The sequence below is a fragment of the Accipiter gentilis genome, unplaced genomic scaffold, assembly GCF_929443795.1.
Source record: "Accipiter gentilis unplaced genomic scaffold, bAccGen1.1, whole genome shotgun sequence".
In the NCBI taxonomy this organism is placed as follows: Eukaryota; Metazoa; Chordata; class Aves; order Accipitriformes; family Accipitridae; genus Astur; species Astur gentilis.
In genome coordinates this window covers 1,005,933-1,019,881 of record NW_026060847.1, presented here as the reverse complement: position 1 = coordinate 1,019,881, position 13,949 = coordinate 1,005,933, and the positions used below count along the sequence as shown (strand labels likewise).

At 58.3% G+C, this 13,949-nt stretch overlaps 1 protein-coding gene and 2 non-coding genes across 3 annotated transcripts; 1 reads left to right on the top strand and 2 right to left on the bottom strand.

Moving 5' to 3' along the window:
- Positions 1-291: 291 nt before the first annotated feature.
- LOC126036948 (antigen WC1.1-like) lies at positions 292-8,712 on the top strand. Its single transcript, XM_049797176.1, is given in 11 exon segments — positions 292-622; positions 2,484-2,802; positions 3,384-3,700; positions 3,787-4,101; positions 4,459-4,773; positions 5,400-5,477; positions 5,480-5,713; positions 6,457-6,594; positions 7,338-7,433; positions 8,146-8,298; positions 8,528-8,712. Coding segments are annotated over 11 exon segments (2,481 nt in total).
- Positions 8,713-11,520: 2,808 nt separating this feature from the next.
- TRNAA-CGC (transfer RNA alanine (anticodon CGC)) lies at positions 11,521-11,592 on the bottom strand. The gene has a single exon. It is a non-coding gene; the product is annotated as a tRNA-Ala (tRNA).
- Positions 11,593-11,972: 380 nt separating this feature from the next.
- Positions 11,973-12,046, bottom strand: TRNAI-GAU (transfer RNA isoleucine (anticodon GAU)). The gene has a single exon. It is a non-coding gene; the product is annotated as a tRNA-Ile (tRNA).
- Between the last annotated feature and the right edge of the window lie 1,903 nt (positions 12,047-13,949).

Below are 13,949 nucleotides of genomic sequence, written 5' to 3'. Positions count from 1 at the left end.
GAGGAGATGGTGCCCTGGGCAGGGCCTTGGGACACAGTGTGGAGGTGGACACGGGCATGGGGCTGTTGGAGTGGAAGGAGGTGCCAAGGGCTGTGAGATGGTGAATGGCCCAGCAGGACTGGCGTTGAGCACTCCCAGCCTGCACAGCCCATGGGAAGAGGAGGGGCTCCCACAGTGGCCCGGGGACAGCGTGGAAGGGGGAGGGCTCCCATGCTGGTGCCTGTGACTCCGTGTGGGAAGGGGGGCTTCCAGACCTGCAGTCTGGGGCTTGGTGCTCTTCTGACTGCTCCCATGTTGGTGTTCGAAGGAGCTGCGGAGGTGAGGCTGGAGGGTGGCAGCTGGCACTGTGCTGGAAGAGTGGAGGTGAAACAACAGGGCCAGTGGGGGACTGTGTGTGGTTACTTCTGGGAGATGAGTGATGCTGCAGTGGTGTGTAAGCAGCTAGGCTGTGGATCTGCTCTTGAAGCTCATGAGGAGGCACACTTTGGGCCAGGATCTGGCCCCATTTGGATGTTTGGTGTGGAGTGTGATGGCACCGAGTCTGCCCTGTCTGACTGCACAAACACAGAATGGACTCGAGAGTACTGTGATCACCATTTGGATGCTGGAGTGACGTGTTCAGGTAAGGGGCCAGCCCATTCCCTACCTTTGTGGCCAGGATGGGGGAAGGGACCTGGCTACACCCTCAGGGAACAATGGAGGGGTACTGGAGCAGGTCCTGGGGTGGCCAGGCACACTGCCAAGCTGTGACTGTCATTGCTGGTTTCCCTGGTCCCTGAGGAAGGCCCCAGATGAACTCTCTACTGCCTGGTCTGGGACGTTGCTCAGTCCACCCTCCGTCGGGGCCTCCAGCTGAGAGATGAATGCCATGCCCTGCTCTGCAGTCTCCTTTGGTTCCCATCTTTCTCCTCCCATTCAGCCAGGACCTGTCTGGCAGCACCGAGGACCAGGTCTCACCATGGCAGAGGCAGTGAAAGCAGCACACATGGCCGCCCACAGTCCTGAGGAAGGGCCCAAGGTGGCCAGGGACTGGGAGACATGAGTTCCCCAAAGCAGAGGGGCTGCTTAGAGGGGAGGAGTGCTGGGCTTGGGCAAAAGAACAGGGTGGCCCATGGCCACTTCATTCCTCTTCCAGGCTCACCCCATGAGAGCCAGCCCACAGGGAAACAGCCCTGTGCAGACAGTGTTGACCTCCTGCCCAGCCTCTCCTGCCTACCCCAGCCCCTGGCTGCCCTGTGCCACAGGGGATTTGCCAGCACTTTCTGGTTCTCCTTGGTGCCCGTCCTTGCACTGGGAGCTTGTGTCAACCCAGGGCGGCTCCTTTGCCCACTCTGCTGCCCTCTACCCAGCTGTTGGCAGGGGATGTGCACACCTGGCAGTGTACTCTGGCCCTGGCTGAGGACCCCCTCCCCAGTCAGGCACTGGAGCTGGGGGCTGGTGAAGACAGTGACAGCAGGTACACCTGCACCGCCTCTGTGCCCAGTCCCACCTAATAGCAGTGCCCCAATGGCCTGAGAACCACCTGGGAATGGGGTGCATTTCCAGTGTCTCCAAGGGGTTCCTGAGCCTGTCTCCAAGCTTGGAGGGGCAGAGCAGGCTGCAGCAGTCATTATCATCTGGGCCAGTTCTCCTGGATCCAAACTGCTCACACTACTGTGGTGCTGGGGAGACAATGCCAGGCAACACAGGGAGCCATGTATGGGAGCAGTTTGTCTGAGCAGTACCTGTGGGTGTGAGTCTGCGACAGACACATACCCTCGAGCACTGTGATGCTGTGGAGATGGGGTGTGTCAGGGTCTGGATGTGCCTGTGTCACCAACACTCCCGCAACAACTTCCTGTGCGATGTGCAATGCGCAGTTTGGTCATGGCTTGCTTGGAGATGATGCAGGATGTGGGGATTTAACTGCCAGAGGGCTCTGGGAACTCCCAGTTGTTTTGGTTTTTTTTCAGGATTTGTCCGGCTGGTGGAAGGGAAGAGCCACTGCTCAGGACGTGTGGAGATCCATGACGGGGACCAGTGGAAAACTGTCTGTGATTCACATTTTAGTCCCAAAGCTGCTGATGTGGTCTGCAGGGAGTTGCAGTGTGGTGTGGCCCTGCCTGTCACTGGGACAGCTCACTTTGGAGAAGGGGTCAGTCCCATCTGGGATGGAGAGCTGCAGTGTGTGGGGAATGAATCCCGCCTCATCTCCTGCCGCAGAGGGTCCTCCAGGGACCAGCCCTGCACCCATGCAAAAAGCGCTGTTGTCACCTGCACACATAAGGACTCAGGGAGGTGTTGAACACCAGGGCTGTGCCAGTGGTTGGGGAACAGAGCAAGGACCGTGCTGGGCCAGGTGTGAGGACAGGAGGGATGATGGGATTGTCTGCAGCACAAAAATAGTGCAGAAGGAGAAGGCATGCTGTCCCTCTGGCCTCTCCGCCAGCTACTGACGGTACGCAAGCACCAATCTACCCTCTCTCCTCCTCCTCTGTCCCCAGAATACACAGGATTCAAGCTGGTGAATGGCAGCACAGCATGTGCAGGGAGGGTAGAGGTCCAGGTGTCGGGGACCTGGGGGACTCTCTGTGCCTCCCGCTGGGATCTCTCGGATGCCCACGTTCTCTGTCGTCAACTCAACTGTGGGTTTGCTGAGTCCATTCCTGGAGGAGAGCATTTTGGGAGAGGGACTGGCCCTGTCTGGAGAGACTCATTCCACTGTGACGGGACAGAAGCCCATCTGGGACAGTGCCCAGTGATCACCCTGGGGGCCTCACCATGCTCCCACGGGAACAACGCTGCTGTCATTTGCTCAGGTGAGTGCTGGAAAAATGCTGCATTAAATCCATTTGCACCTTGTGTGTGACGTGGCCACGCAGAGCAGGGATCCCACAGCAGTGCAAGGCTGAATTTCTCCCTGGAGAAACCCTGGCTTCCCCAGGAGCCATCTGGAGGGCTTTGCCTGCTCAGAGTGACCGCTCTACTTTGGGAGAGCTGAGGGCTGAACGGAGGCAGGCATCTGCCCCCAGGGCAGTGGCTTAGGCTCCAGCACCACCACCAGGCCTGGGCTCCTCCATTCTCCTACTGTGGGTCAATCCCAGAGCAGGGCTGCAGGGCTGTGCTCCATCCCTCTGGCTGCAGACAACTGCATCCCATCCCCAGACAGAGCTCTGCAGAGCCTCATCCCACCACTCAGGAAGCAGGTGCCTGGGTGCCCCGCAGCAGCAGCAGACCTGGGTGTGAGCTGCAGAGAGGATTTTGCCCTTGCTTCTTGTCAGCAAAAGGCTCAATCTTGCCATGTTTGGTCGGAAAATCTGCCCTCGCCCTCATCCCTGAAGGATGCCATGCTCCCCGGTACCACCAATGTCTGTGGCATCTCTGCTCTCCCCAGGCTCAGCCAGCTTTGCATCCCTGCAGCTGGTTGGTGGAGAGAGCCGGTGCGATGGACAAGTGGAGATCTTCCAGCATGGGACATGGGGCAGAGTCCTGGATGACCAGTGGGACGTGCAGGAGGCCAGCGTGGTGTGCCGGCAGCTGCGGTGCAGAGAGGCAGGGACAGCCTACAACCCCCCAAAGCCTGAGCGAGGGACGGGTCCCGTGGGGCTGCGAGGGGTCCGGTGCACAGGGCATGAGGCCAGCCTGGCCCTCTGCAACACCTCCCTGCCTGAGAGTGCACCGGCGGCAGGGGTTGTGGAGGACGTGGGAGTCATTTGCTGGGGTGAGCGGAGCTGCACGGGCCCCCCAGGTGATGGGGTGGGTGGGCAGCTGACCCCTGACAGCAACTGGGATTTCTACCCACTACAGGGAGCCAAAGGGTCCGGCTGGTGAATGGGGCCGGGCGCTGTGCTGGGAGAGTGGAGATCTACTACCAGGGCATCTGGGGGACTGTCTGTGACGATGGCTGGGACCTGTCTGATGCCACCGTTGTTTGCCACCACCTGGGCTGTGGAGGGGCAGTGGAGGCAGCCGGCTCCACTCAGTTTGGGGAAGGCTCTGGGCAGATCTGGCTGGATGGTGTGAACTGCTCTGGGGCTGAAGCTGCTCTCTGGGACTGCCCTGCCGGGCCCTGGGGGCAGCACGACTATGGGCACAAAGAGGATGCGGGAGTCGTCTGCTCAGGTCTGTGCCGGGAGCTGTAGTGGGAGCCTGGCTCCCGTGGAGACCAGGACACAAGGAGAGGCAGGCATGGCCAAGGCTGTCCCTGGCTGCCTCTGAGCTCCTGCCCAAGCATGTCCTGTGGACACCCATGCACGGGTACCCTCAGTCCCACTGTGGGTCCCTGGGGAGATCAGCCGTTCCCGAGGGCTAGCAGGAAGGGCAGGGGTGTCTGTCCATCAGGGGCTTCTCTCTACCCTTGGGTGCAAGGGGGACGTACTGGCCATGGCCCTACCCAGCTGTGGGCCTGGGGGGTGCAGAGCTGTCCTGGATCCCACAGCCCCAGACCAGCCTGTTTCCCCTTGGTGTCTTTCCTCCCAGAGTTCGTGGCCCTGAGGCTGGAGAACAGTGATGGCTGCTCCGGGCACCTGCAGATTTTCTTCAATGGGACATGGGGCAGCATTTGCTCCAACTCGAATACTCTTGACACGGTGTCGCTGGCATGCAAGGAGCTGGGCTGTGGGGACGGAGGATCCCTGGAAACACCCCTGTCTTATGGAAGGGTGTCTGGCCCTACATGGCTGGATAATGTGCAGTGTGGGGAGAAAACCAGCTCCTTCTGGCAGTGTCCCTCTGCTCCCTGGAACCCACAGTCATGTGAAGACCCAGAAGAGGAGGCCCACATCACCTGCAATGGTAACTCTGAGCCACCTGGGCACCCCAGTGTCACTCTACCTCCTGCTCCCTGTTGAGCACAGCCAAAGGCAGAAAAAGAGCTTGGAGGGGCTTTTCTTTTCCATGTCAGTCCCTTCTGCTGCTGGTGGCAGAAAAGCAATCACAGCCACACAGGTCCAGCAGCAGTTGCCACCCAGGTTGCCAGCAGCGCCTGGGGGAGGCAGAGGCATCTCCAGGTGAGGTCTCAGAAGAGACCAGACAGGGTTCAGAAGAGCCTCCCTGCCATAGACACTTTCCTGCTGCTCTGTTAAACAGGGACCTTGTGGGGCTGAGCAGTTGGGGTCCCCCCACGGTCCTGTGTCTGTCCTCTCAATGACCAGGGTTCAGTTGGTGCTGTGACTGAGATGGCAGAAGGAGGCACAAGCAGAGCTCAGCCCTGCTCTCTTCTGCACGATCTCCCAAACCAGCCCTTTCACCACAGTGTTTCCTTCTTCAGGAAGACGCCCAGAAATGCCCTCGATCCTGCTGGCCCCGTGCCCCAACTCCACGAGGTGCACAGGTAGGGAGCTGCTCATTTGTGGATGCTTCTTGTCTGGCAGGGCTCTGCCTGCTCTCTCAGTGCCATGGGAGGTCTTTGCCTTCTCCAGACAGGGAGAAGATTCGTGCCGTGGGAGGTGAGGACAGGTGCTCGGGCAGAGTGGAGGTCTGGCACCGTGGCTCTTGGGGACGGTGTGCGACGACTCCTGGGACATGCGGGATGCTGAGGTGGCTTGCAGGCAGCTGGGCTGTGGCCCGGCGGTGTCTGCCCTGCATGAGGCTGCGTTTGGGGAGGGGACGGGCCCCATCTGGCTGGAGCAGGTGGAGTGCCGGGGGACAGAGCTGTCTCTGCAGGACTGCTGGGCCCGGCCTGGGGATGGTGGTGCTTGCCGGCATAAGGAAGATGCTGCTGTGAACTGCTCAGGTGAGTGGCAGGGCTGGGACCCCTTGCTTGCGTATTGGCAGGGAGCTGGGGAAGATCTTTTGCCGCCTTGGTCCTGCCATGGCCCCTGATCTCCCAAGAGCAAGAAGGTTCCTGCAGAGTGCAGGACCCTGGTGCCAAGTGGGGAGCAGCCTTGGTGGAACTGGATGTGTTCTGGCCATTGCCCGCGGGGCCCTGCAGACCCAGGTTTATCCCCTGGGCTGCCTGTGCCATCCTGCCTGCCACCCAGAGCAGAGGCACTGAGCCCTTTCCCAGCCTCTCTTTATAGCACTCTAGGAGGGGCAATTTGGGTAGGATGTGTCAGGGACATCCACAGACACACACTCGGTGTGTTGGGGAGGAGGCTTCCTGGTACCCGCACACCCACCCTCTCAGCCCAGCTCTCCTTTTTCTCCTCTGCAGCTACACCCAGGATAGCAGCATCCCAACCCCAAGCAGGTAACTTGTCTTCCCCCCGGGGCTGGGTATCCCCAGGGCCAGACTGTGACCCACAGCTGGGTGGAAGGGGCTCCTTGCTGAGGGGTGAAACTCCCAGGAGAAGGCACTGGTCTGGTGGTGAGGGGGCTAGGGAAAGTTGTAATTTACTCATCAGGGTAGGAGCTTCTCCATCACTCATCCCTGGGGCCCTCCACCCCCTGCTGCTTTGTTTTATGGGGGTCAGGAATGATGCTTTTTCCACCTCACCTAGGCCTGCTGCTGGCCTTTCCATATTCTTACCCACAAAGATTCTCCCCGGGGCCGTCCGACTGTCAGCGGGAGAGTCTCAGTGCCCGTCATCATCTGCATCATCCTGGGGGTCCTTCTTTGCCTGCTCCTGGCCCTCCTGGCTGGGCAAGCTCTATGCACCAGGGCTGGGCGCAGAGGTTGGTCTTTCCACAGTGGTCCCAGGGGGAGATACCTCCTGGAAGGGCTGCAGGGTGTCAGTGAGGGGCACAGGCAGAGCTGGGGGGATGAGACCGTGGGCTTCCACCTGTCCCATGCACCACACCATTGACTGGCTGGCCATGGGGCACCAGCAGCAAGGGGTGGAGAGAGCCCAGAGGTGGGGGGAGGTAGCGATGGGGCGAGGAGAGAAATGGCAGAGTGGAGCTGGGATATATGTGAGCAGAGAGGAGATGGCCAAGGCTGGCAGTGCTCTGGGTAGTGCTGGGGATGCTCTGTGACAAGGGAGATGATGGAAGGAGTGCAGGGTAGCATGGTCTGTCCCCATGGTGTCAGGCCCCCAGGCTGTCCCCTCTGCCCAGCCCTGTGCAGACCCTGGCAGGACATGGGCCCTACCCTAGACCCATGGGACAGTTAGGGGAAAGCTCCAGGTGGAGAGGAAACATGGGAGCTGCTCCAGGGTCAGACAAGGGTTGCATGACCCTGGGGCCAGAGGGGCATGAGCACTGTCTCTGATGGGATGATGCAAGGGTGACGCTGCCCCAGATAATCTCCACAGCGATGTTGCCCTCACTGGGGATGTGGCAGCTGTGCCTGGACCGTGCAGTGGGAGTGTGCTGTCTGGCCAGTCCTGGACTGGCCCAAGGAAAAGGTTTGAGGGAGCGCAGTGTGATTCCCATTGCCCCTCTGCCTGTGCTTGTGCCAGCCCTACCTCTGTCCACAGGCTGCAGGAGTGCTCAGGAGATGTTCCCTGAGGCTGTGTACGAGGAGATTGGTTACAGCCCAGTGTGGGAGAAGCAGGCGAGGTTTGGTTGCTCAGGTGGGTGTGGGTCCTCCCTGGACGTACATCTGCAGGACCCTTTCCACTGGCCCCAACCCAGGGCTGATTCCCTGAAGACCCCAGCCCATTGTGATGCTGGGACCATGTGGTCTGTGGGGACAGCATCCAGGTCATGGCCTGGGAGGGGAGCTTCCTCCCAACCAGCTTTGCCTGTCCCAGCTGGACAGCCCCACTCTTCCTGCCCCTGCACCCCATGTGACATGCGTGGAGTGAAGGAAAGGGCTGTCCTAGGGCAGCTCTGGGAGCACCTTTGAGACAGGGTTTGCCCCAGGGAGGCAGGGGGATTTCCCAGCCCTCCTCCCCACACAGCCCCAGCTCTGTGGGTCCCCCTTCCCCAGCAGCTCTGACCACGAGGCAGGTCAGTGGGGCTCACTTCCTAACAGCCACCGTGCATCTCTGCAGGCTCCTATTCAGAGGAGTCCCTGACCCAGCTGCAGCCCTACCCTGGGGTCAGTGAGGAGGAGGATGGTCTGGGCTCAGCACCAGGTAACAGAGGCAAGAAGGAGTTGATCTCCCTGAAGACATGTGATGGACAGAGGTGTCACTCCGTGTCACCGCTGGAGATGAGGAGGACATGGGAGTCTCCTGTGGTGCTGCCAATAGCAGTGTCTCAGCCCTGTGTCCCTGCACATCTTCTCTCTGCTCTGCAGGATGTATCTTCTGACTGTCACCAGCTCCCCTCTCTTTTCAGATGTTCTTGTCCTGCCTGGAGGTGACCGAGCAGATGGTTATGATGATGCCAGGGAGGTTTCTGGTCCAGAGGAGGATGTTGCCCCTGGGCAGGGAGAGAGGGAAATGCCCAGGGAGCCAGCGGAGAGAGCAGACCCCAGGGATGCACCTGGAGGTGAGAGGGAAATTTAGCACTGCTGGTTCCTGGGGTGCCATCCCTGGTGCCACCCAAGTCACTGCTGTCCTGAGACCCCAGCCTCCTGGGAAGGGGGAACCTGTCCCAGGAGTTTTCCTTGGAGGTACTAGCGGTGGGAGAAGGAGTTGAATGTGGTGAGGAGCAGGGAGGAAGGTGATGTAGAGACCCCATGGGGTCAAACTGCAATGTTCTGCCTTGCTGCTTGCAGGGACCAGCCTGCAGTCCTGGAGAAGTGCTGGGGTCCCTGGAGCTGAAGGAGGCACGTGGCCCCTGTCCCTGGGGAGCATGGGCTATGATGATGCTGAAGAGGTGTCTCTGGCACATTGCCCTGAGGACACAATGGCTGTGACACCAGAGCTCTGTGCACAACAGTCCCGGAGCCCCAGGTCATGAGAGCCCATCCCTGCTGTGCAGCTGGGTGCAGCCAGGAGGGAGAAGAGGTCTGTGGAGCTGGGATATCCGTGAGCACCAGGGAACCATGTCCCTTGGCTCAGGGGCAACAGAAACCGCCCAGAGTTTCCTCTATTTTTATTCCCCTTTTTATGCTGTGCATCATCTTTGTTCATAATAGAACAGCTGTGTTCAGCTTTGACCCGGAGCCGGTGCTTGCCTGCCCAAGTGTCAGAGCATCTTCCTGAGGCTGAGAAGGAGGAGCAGAGAACAAAGTCATGGAGGTGGGGAAATGGGCATGTCTCAGGGCCAGCAGGCTTGGGGTCAGGCTGTGAAGCAGTGAGAGCCCACGGTCACTTGGGAATAATCCTGCTGACAGAGACATTTCCATCCTACTGGCCACAGGCAGTTTCTAGTCAAAATGGCTCTCTGATAGGTTCTGTGATGCACCTCAGTGAGAGCACCCATTTCCTTGCCCTAGGGTTTCCCAGATGCTCTTTGCCCCAGGCAGGGCCTGGGCCAAGCTGTTCCCACAGTGCAGAGGCCATGACAGAACTGCCATGTCAGGGTAAGCCCTGGGCTGTGGCCCCACAGAAGTGAGCCCTGAGGTGGCTGCAGTGCCCTGAACATCCCAGCCAGCCCCAGGGGGGAACATGGCCTATGGATTACTTCCCACAATGGTTAGGAGGCAACTCTGCTCCCCACTGCCCCAGCACAAGGTGCAGAGCCGCTTTCTGGGACACACAGGGCTGGGATTCCCTTTCCTCATGCTCTGTCAGGAACCCAGTCTCCATGGGCTGCTCCTGCTGCCTTGGGACCTCACAGACCCTGAGCACTCTTGTCAAGGCACTGAGCTGCTTTCTTCCTGAGCAGAGGCTGTAAGGTGCCATGGCAGACCTGGGACCCCTCCTCCTGCTCTCCTCCAGCCCCCACCCCTGCCCTCCTGCTGCCTCGAAAGGGATGTCAGTTTGGGTTTGTGTCAGGGTGGTGCTTGTGTGCAGGTACAAGAGGGATGGGAGCAGGGGGGATGGGAGCACCTTTCCCCCAGCACTGTTGGAGGGCCAGGGGGAGAAGAGAAGATCCCCAGGAGATGTGTGCTACATTCAAAAGCTGTGGTCCAGTCTCTGGCCTGGAGAAGGGCTCATCTGAGAGGATGTTCACATGGGCACATTTCCATGGCAGAGGAGATTTTGGGTCCCCCCCCACAAAAGAGGCACTGCTGGGAGCTGAGCCAGGGCCCCTCTCCCTTGGCTGTGGCTTTCAGCTGCCCAGTGCCCATGGGCAGAGAAAATTCTTATGTAGCAGCCAGGGGGGGAGAAGGGTTTGACACCTGGGCAGGACCTGGCACCCGAACTGCCCTTTCTCCTCCCGCTGGTGGGTCTCCACACCCCTCCGGCACTTCCCCAAAAGGCTCCTCTGCTGCGGGCTGGAAGGTGCCTTGGCTGTCTGTGGCAGGGTTCCATGTGGGAAGTTGCTGGAGCTCAGTACTGCTGCAAGCAGCAGGGTCTGGCCCTAGAGAAGAAGTGGAGAGCAGGTGCCTGTCACCAACATCCTCTCCCACTTCAGCATTGCCCCATTCCCTGCTGAGAGCTCCTCCACCCCTGTGGTGATCCTGGGGGGATCTGGGAGAAGCCCAGGCACGCACATCCCTCTGCCCCATACCCCAGAGCTTTCCTGCTGGCAGACCCCACGGGAGAGCAGCTTTCTCATGGTGAGAACCCCATGGTGATGGGTGACAGACATGGGCACTGCAAATACAGCCTCCGTTCCCTGGAAAACTCCCATGGGGGCAAGCTCCAGACCTGCACCTAAGAGAAGGAAGGTATAAAAGTGAAGTAAAGAAGAAGGGGGAAGTGTTATCTTCTGAACACAGGATGGTGGGAGCTATGGACAGTATGGACACTGATGTGCAGACTCAAGGTGCTCCAAGTGGGCACTGGGGAGAGGAACCCAGCACCTGTCCTGTGCCACCTCGCTGCCAGCTCTGCCCTCCCACAGGTGTAATATTTCTCCCTTACTCTGGCACCTGGCAGACATTTTCCTCTTCCTCCTGGGGGAGATGAGCCACAGGCCTGTGTGTGCTTGAGGGGGGCAGCACACCTGAGCAGGAAGAGCCTGTTTCATGGCATCTGGGGACCTGAACAGTCTGCCCCTGCAGGCTGGGTCCATTCTCTGCAGCAAAGCAAGATTGTTGCTGTACCCCAGACCTGTGGTTGTTCCTGCAGCTCCCGAGGACCTGCCTGAGGGGGTGTCACAGTGAGACCCCCAAGTCTCAGCACTGCAGCCCCCATACGGGGCAGAGCTGGGCTGTTTAATGCCCATAGGAGAGCAGCCTTATTTCGCTGAGTTTTGGCTCACCAGGGTGCTGGGCACCCTGCAGTGAAAATCCATGTCTCATGCCCCATTTTGGTTGTGGGGGTTATTGCCAGGGGAGCAGCCGAGGCACCATCTCCCGGCCCTCACTGCCTGTGCATGGCTGGGGACAGACCTGTGACTCCCTGATCATACCAGCACAGGGTGGATGGAGTCACCAAACACCCCAGGAAGAAGAGGTGGGCACTGGCCCTACCAGTCCCACCTCTGCAGGGCTGTGCCTGACCTCAGCAGATCCAGGTTCCCTGAGCTGAGGCTCTGCTCAAGCCAGTGGTGATGGTGGAAGAAAAACTCCAGCTGAGAATCCCACAGCCCTGCCCAGCTCACAGCCAAGCCCTGGGTGGGCAGGGCAGGCCCACAGGGCCTGGAGAGGAGCAGTGCCCAAGCTCCAGCCCACACCTGCCTGAGGCTGGGCAGTCAGGGCAAAAACACCACCCGTGGAGATGCCAGGGATTGAACCCAGGACCTCCCACATGCGAAGTGGGCGCTCTTCCACTGAGCTACATCCCCTTGATGACTGCCAGCAGGAGAGACGCTCTTCTCCCGTGATGTGTCTATGACAAGGGGAGCAGTCTGTGCATCATTGAGAATGGCAAAGAGGAGAGAGACAGGGTCTTTGCAGAGACCCCTCAAAGGAGAGATGCCAAGTGCTGTGGAACAGGGAAGAAGGGACATCTGGAGACTCCCCCAAAGAAGCACTGAATGGAGAGTCCTGTCCAGGGGAAGTCTGGGGGCTTGCAGTGCAAGAGGAAGGCTCATTCAAACCTGCAGATCTGCAGCTACAGTGCAGGGCAGTGCTCTGGCAAGGGGTGAAGGAGCAAGGAGGGCCAGGGCAGGCTGCAAGAAGACAGGCAGGCAGTCTCTGCAAAAATCTACAGGAGAAAAATTGTTGCTGAAGCCCGGGGTTGAACCAGGGACCTCTAGATCTATCAGTCTAACGCTTTCCCAGCTGAGCTACTTCAGCACTGCCCCAGCAGCCCTTGTCCCAGTCCCACCCCTGCCAGGGCACAGGCTGACACACACATGAAGAGAGCTCCCTGGGGACATTCCTAGGAAAAAGCTGTGCCCAGTGTCGGGCAGAGGGGACCTGGCCTCTCTCTGCCACCATGGCCAGGTAGACTCCAGGTGTGGGGTGGGTTCCACCTTACAGTGGGAGTGCCAAGATATGTGTCAGGACTCAGTTACAAAGGTGAGTGGTGAAGGCAAGTGGGCAGGCCAGGCACAGGCAGCTGCCAAAGCTGAAGGTGGAAGAAGGGTGGGGTTGGTGGAAGACCTCTCTCATAGGGAAGAGCGGGCCCAGGTGAGGCAGAGCTTTTGCTGGTGTCTTAGGCTTTTGCTTCCTTCTTGCACGAACAAGAGTGTTCTGTTCAATGTTTGGAGACCATATTTAGGGGGAGAGAAGGCTTGAAAACCTCCAAGGATTGGGACTGCACAACCTCTCAGGGCAACCTCTTCCAGTGCATAAGTGACCTTACGATTATGACGTCATGGACCTCACCTCCTGCCTGAACATTCTTTCAACTTTTGTCCCTTGCCTCTCATTTTCCCACCATGCACCATGATGAAGAGCCTGGCTCTGTTTTCTTAACTGCCTGATAGGTACTGAAATGCTCCCATGAGGTTTCCCAAAGCCATCTCATCTCCGTACTGAACAGTGTTCCCTCACCTATCCTCAGGTGGAAAGTTCTCAAGCCCCGTGCACACCCCCACACACCTGACGGTATTGGTGCCCCTTCACAAAACTTGCTCCCGTTGATCAATGTCTTTCCTGTGCTGGGGGCAGGAGGCCCCAAACTCAGTGCAGTGCTGTGCATGTGGTCTAGCAAGCAGTGAATGGAGGGGGATAGTCCCTCCCCCTCATCTCCTGGCCATGCTTCTCTTCATACAGGCAGGCTGGTCTTGGCCTTCATGGCCACAGGGGCTCACTGCTGACTCATGTGCAGCTTGTCCACCATGACCCCCAGGGCCTTTTAGGGGCACCCCAGGGGTAGGGCTTGGCATTTCTTCTCTTTGAAATCTGGAAGGGTGTTTTTGGCCCACTCTGCTGACAGGTAGAACAAAGTTTACAAGTCGGAGAGTGAGTTATGAAGCAGGAATGTTTATTCCGGCACCGGGGTGCAAGGGGATTTCTCCTCAAAGCTTGCACACTGTCTCAGCAAGCAGCCAGATATTTATTACACCAGAGCATACATATTCATAGGGTCACACAATACAAAATATTCATATGTATAAGTTGGGGCGGGGTTAGTTCAAAAGCTTGTGTCAGCAGTTCTAAATCGTTTATGTCATCTTGCGCAGGCTCAGATCAGTCTCTGGTGGTCGTTTACTTCTTCAGGGGTCTTATCTTCCTCTTCTTCTTTTGTCCTCTAGTGAACTTTAGTCATTCATGCATGCTCTCTTCTTGGTGTTTTCAGCAGTTTTTAACAAGTCCTACCAAGTTCCGTGGTAAGACTAGCATTGCAGTTCCCCTTATCACTCCCTTTGTCTGGCATGTCAGTCCTTGAGGAATACCAGTCCCTGATAAGCTTAACCCTTGACAGACGCCACAGGCGCCAGGCCCTGGCAAGCGAGCCTCGAAAGAACAAACAGGGCCAACAGAATTATTAAACATCTAAGGGGTCAAAAGGCAGATGGTTATTCCCCTGTATCAATTCCCCCCTTTTCTTTCCCCTAAGCAAATTCTTTTGCTTTTTAAAAGTGGTTTGTTATGTTTCATCATTATGTATTACAACAGTTGCCAAATTCATCCCTTTTAGATCCTTTTCCGCATTTCCCGTATACCTAAAATAAGCATTTGTCCAAGGCCACTCCCAAGCACTTATTAAGTTACCGTTCAGCAGAGTCATAAGAACCCCTATCATTGTTTT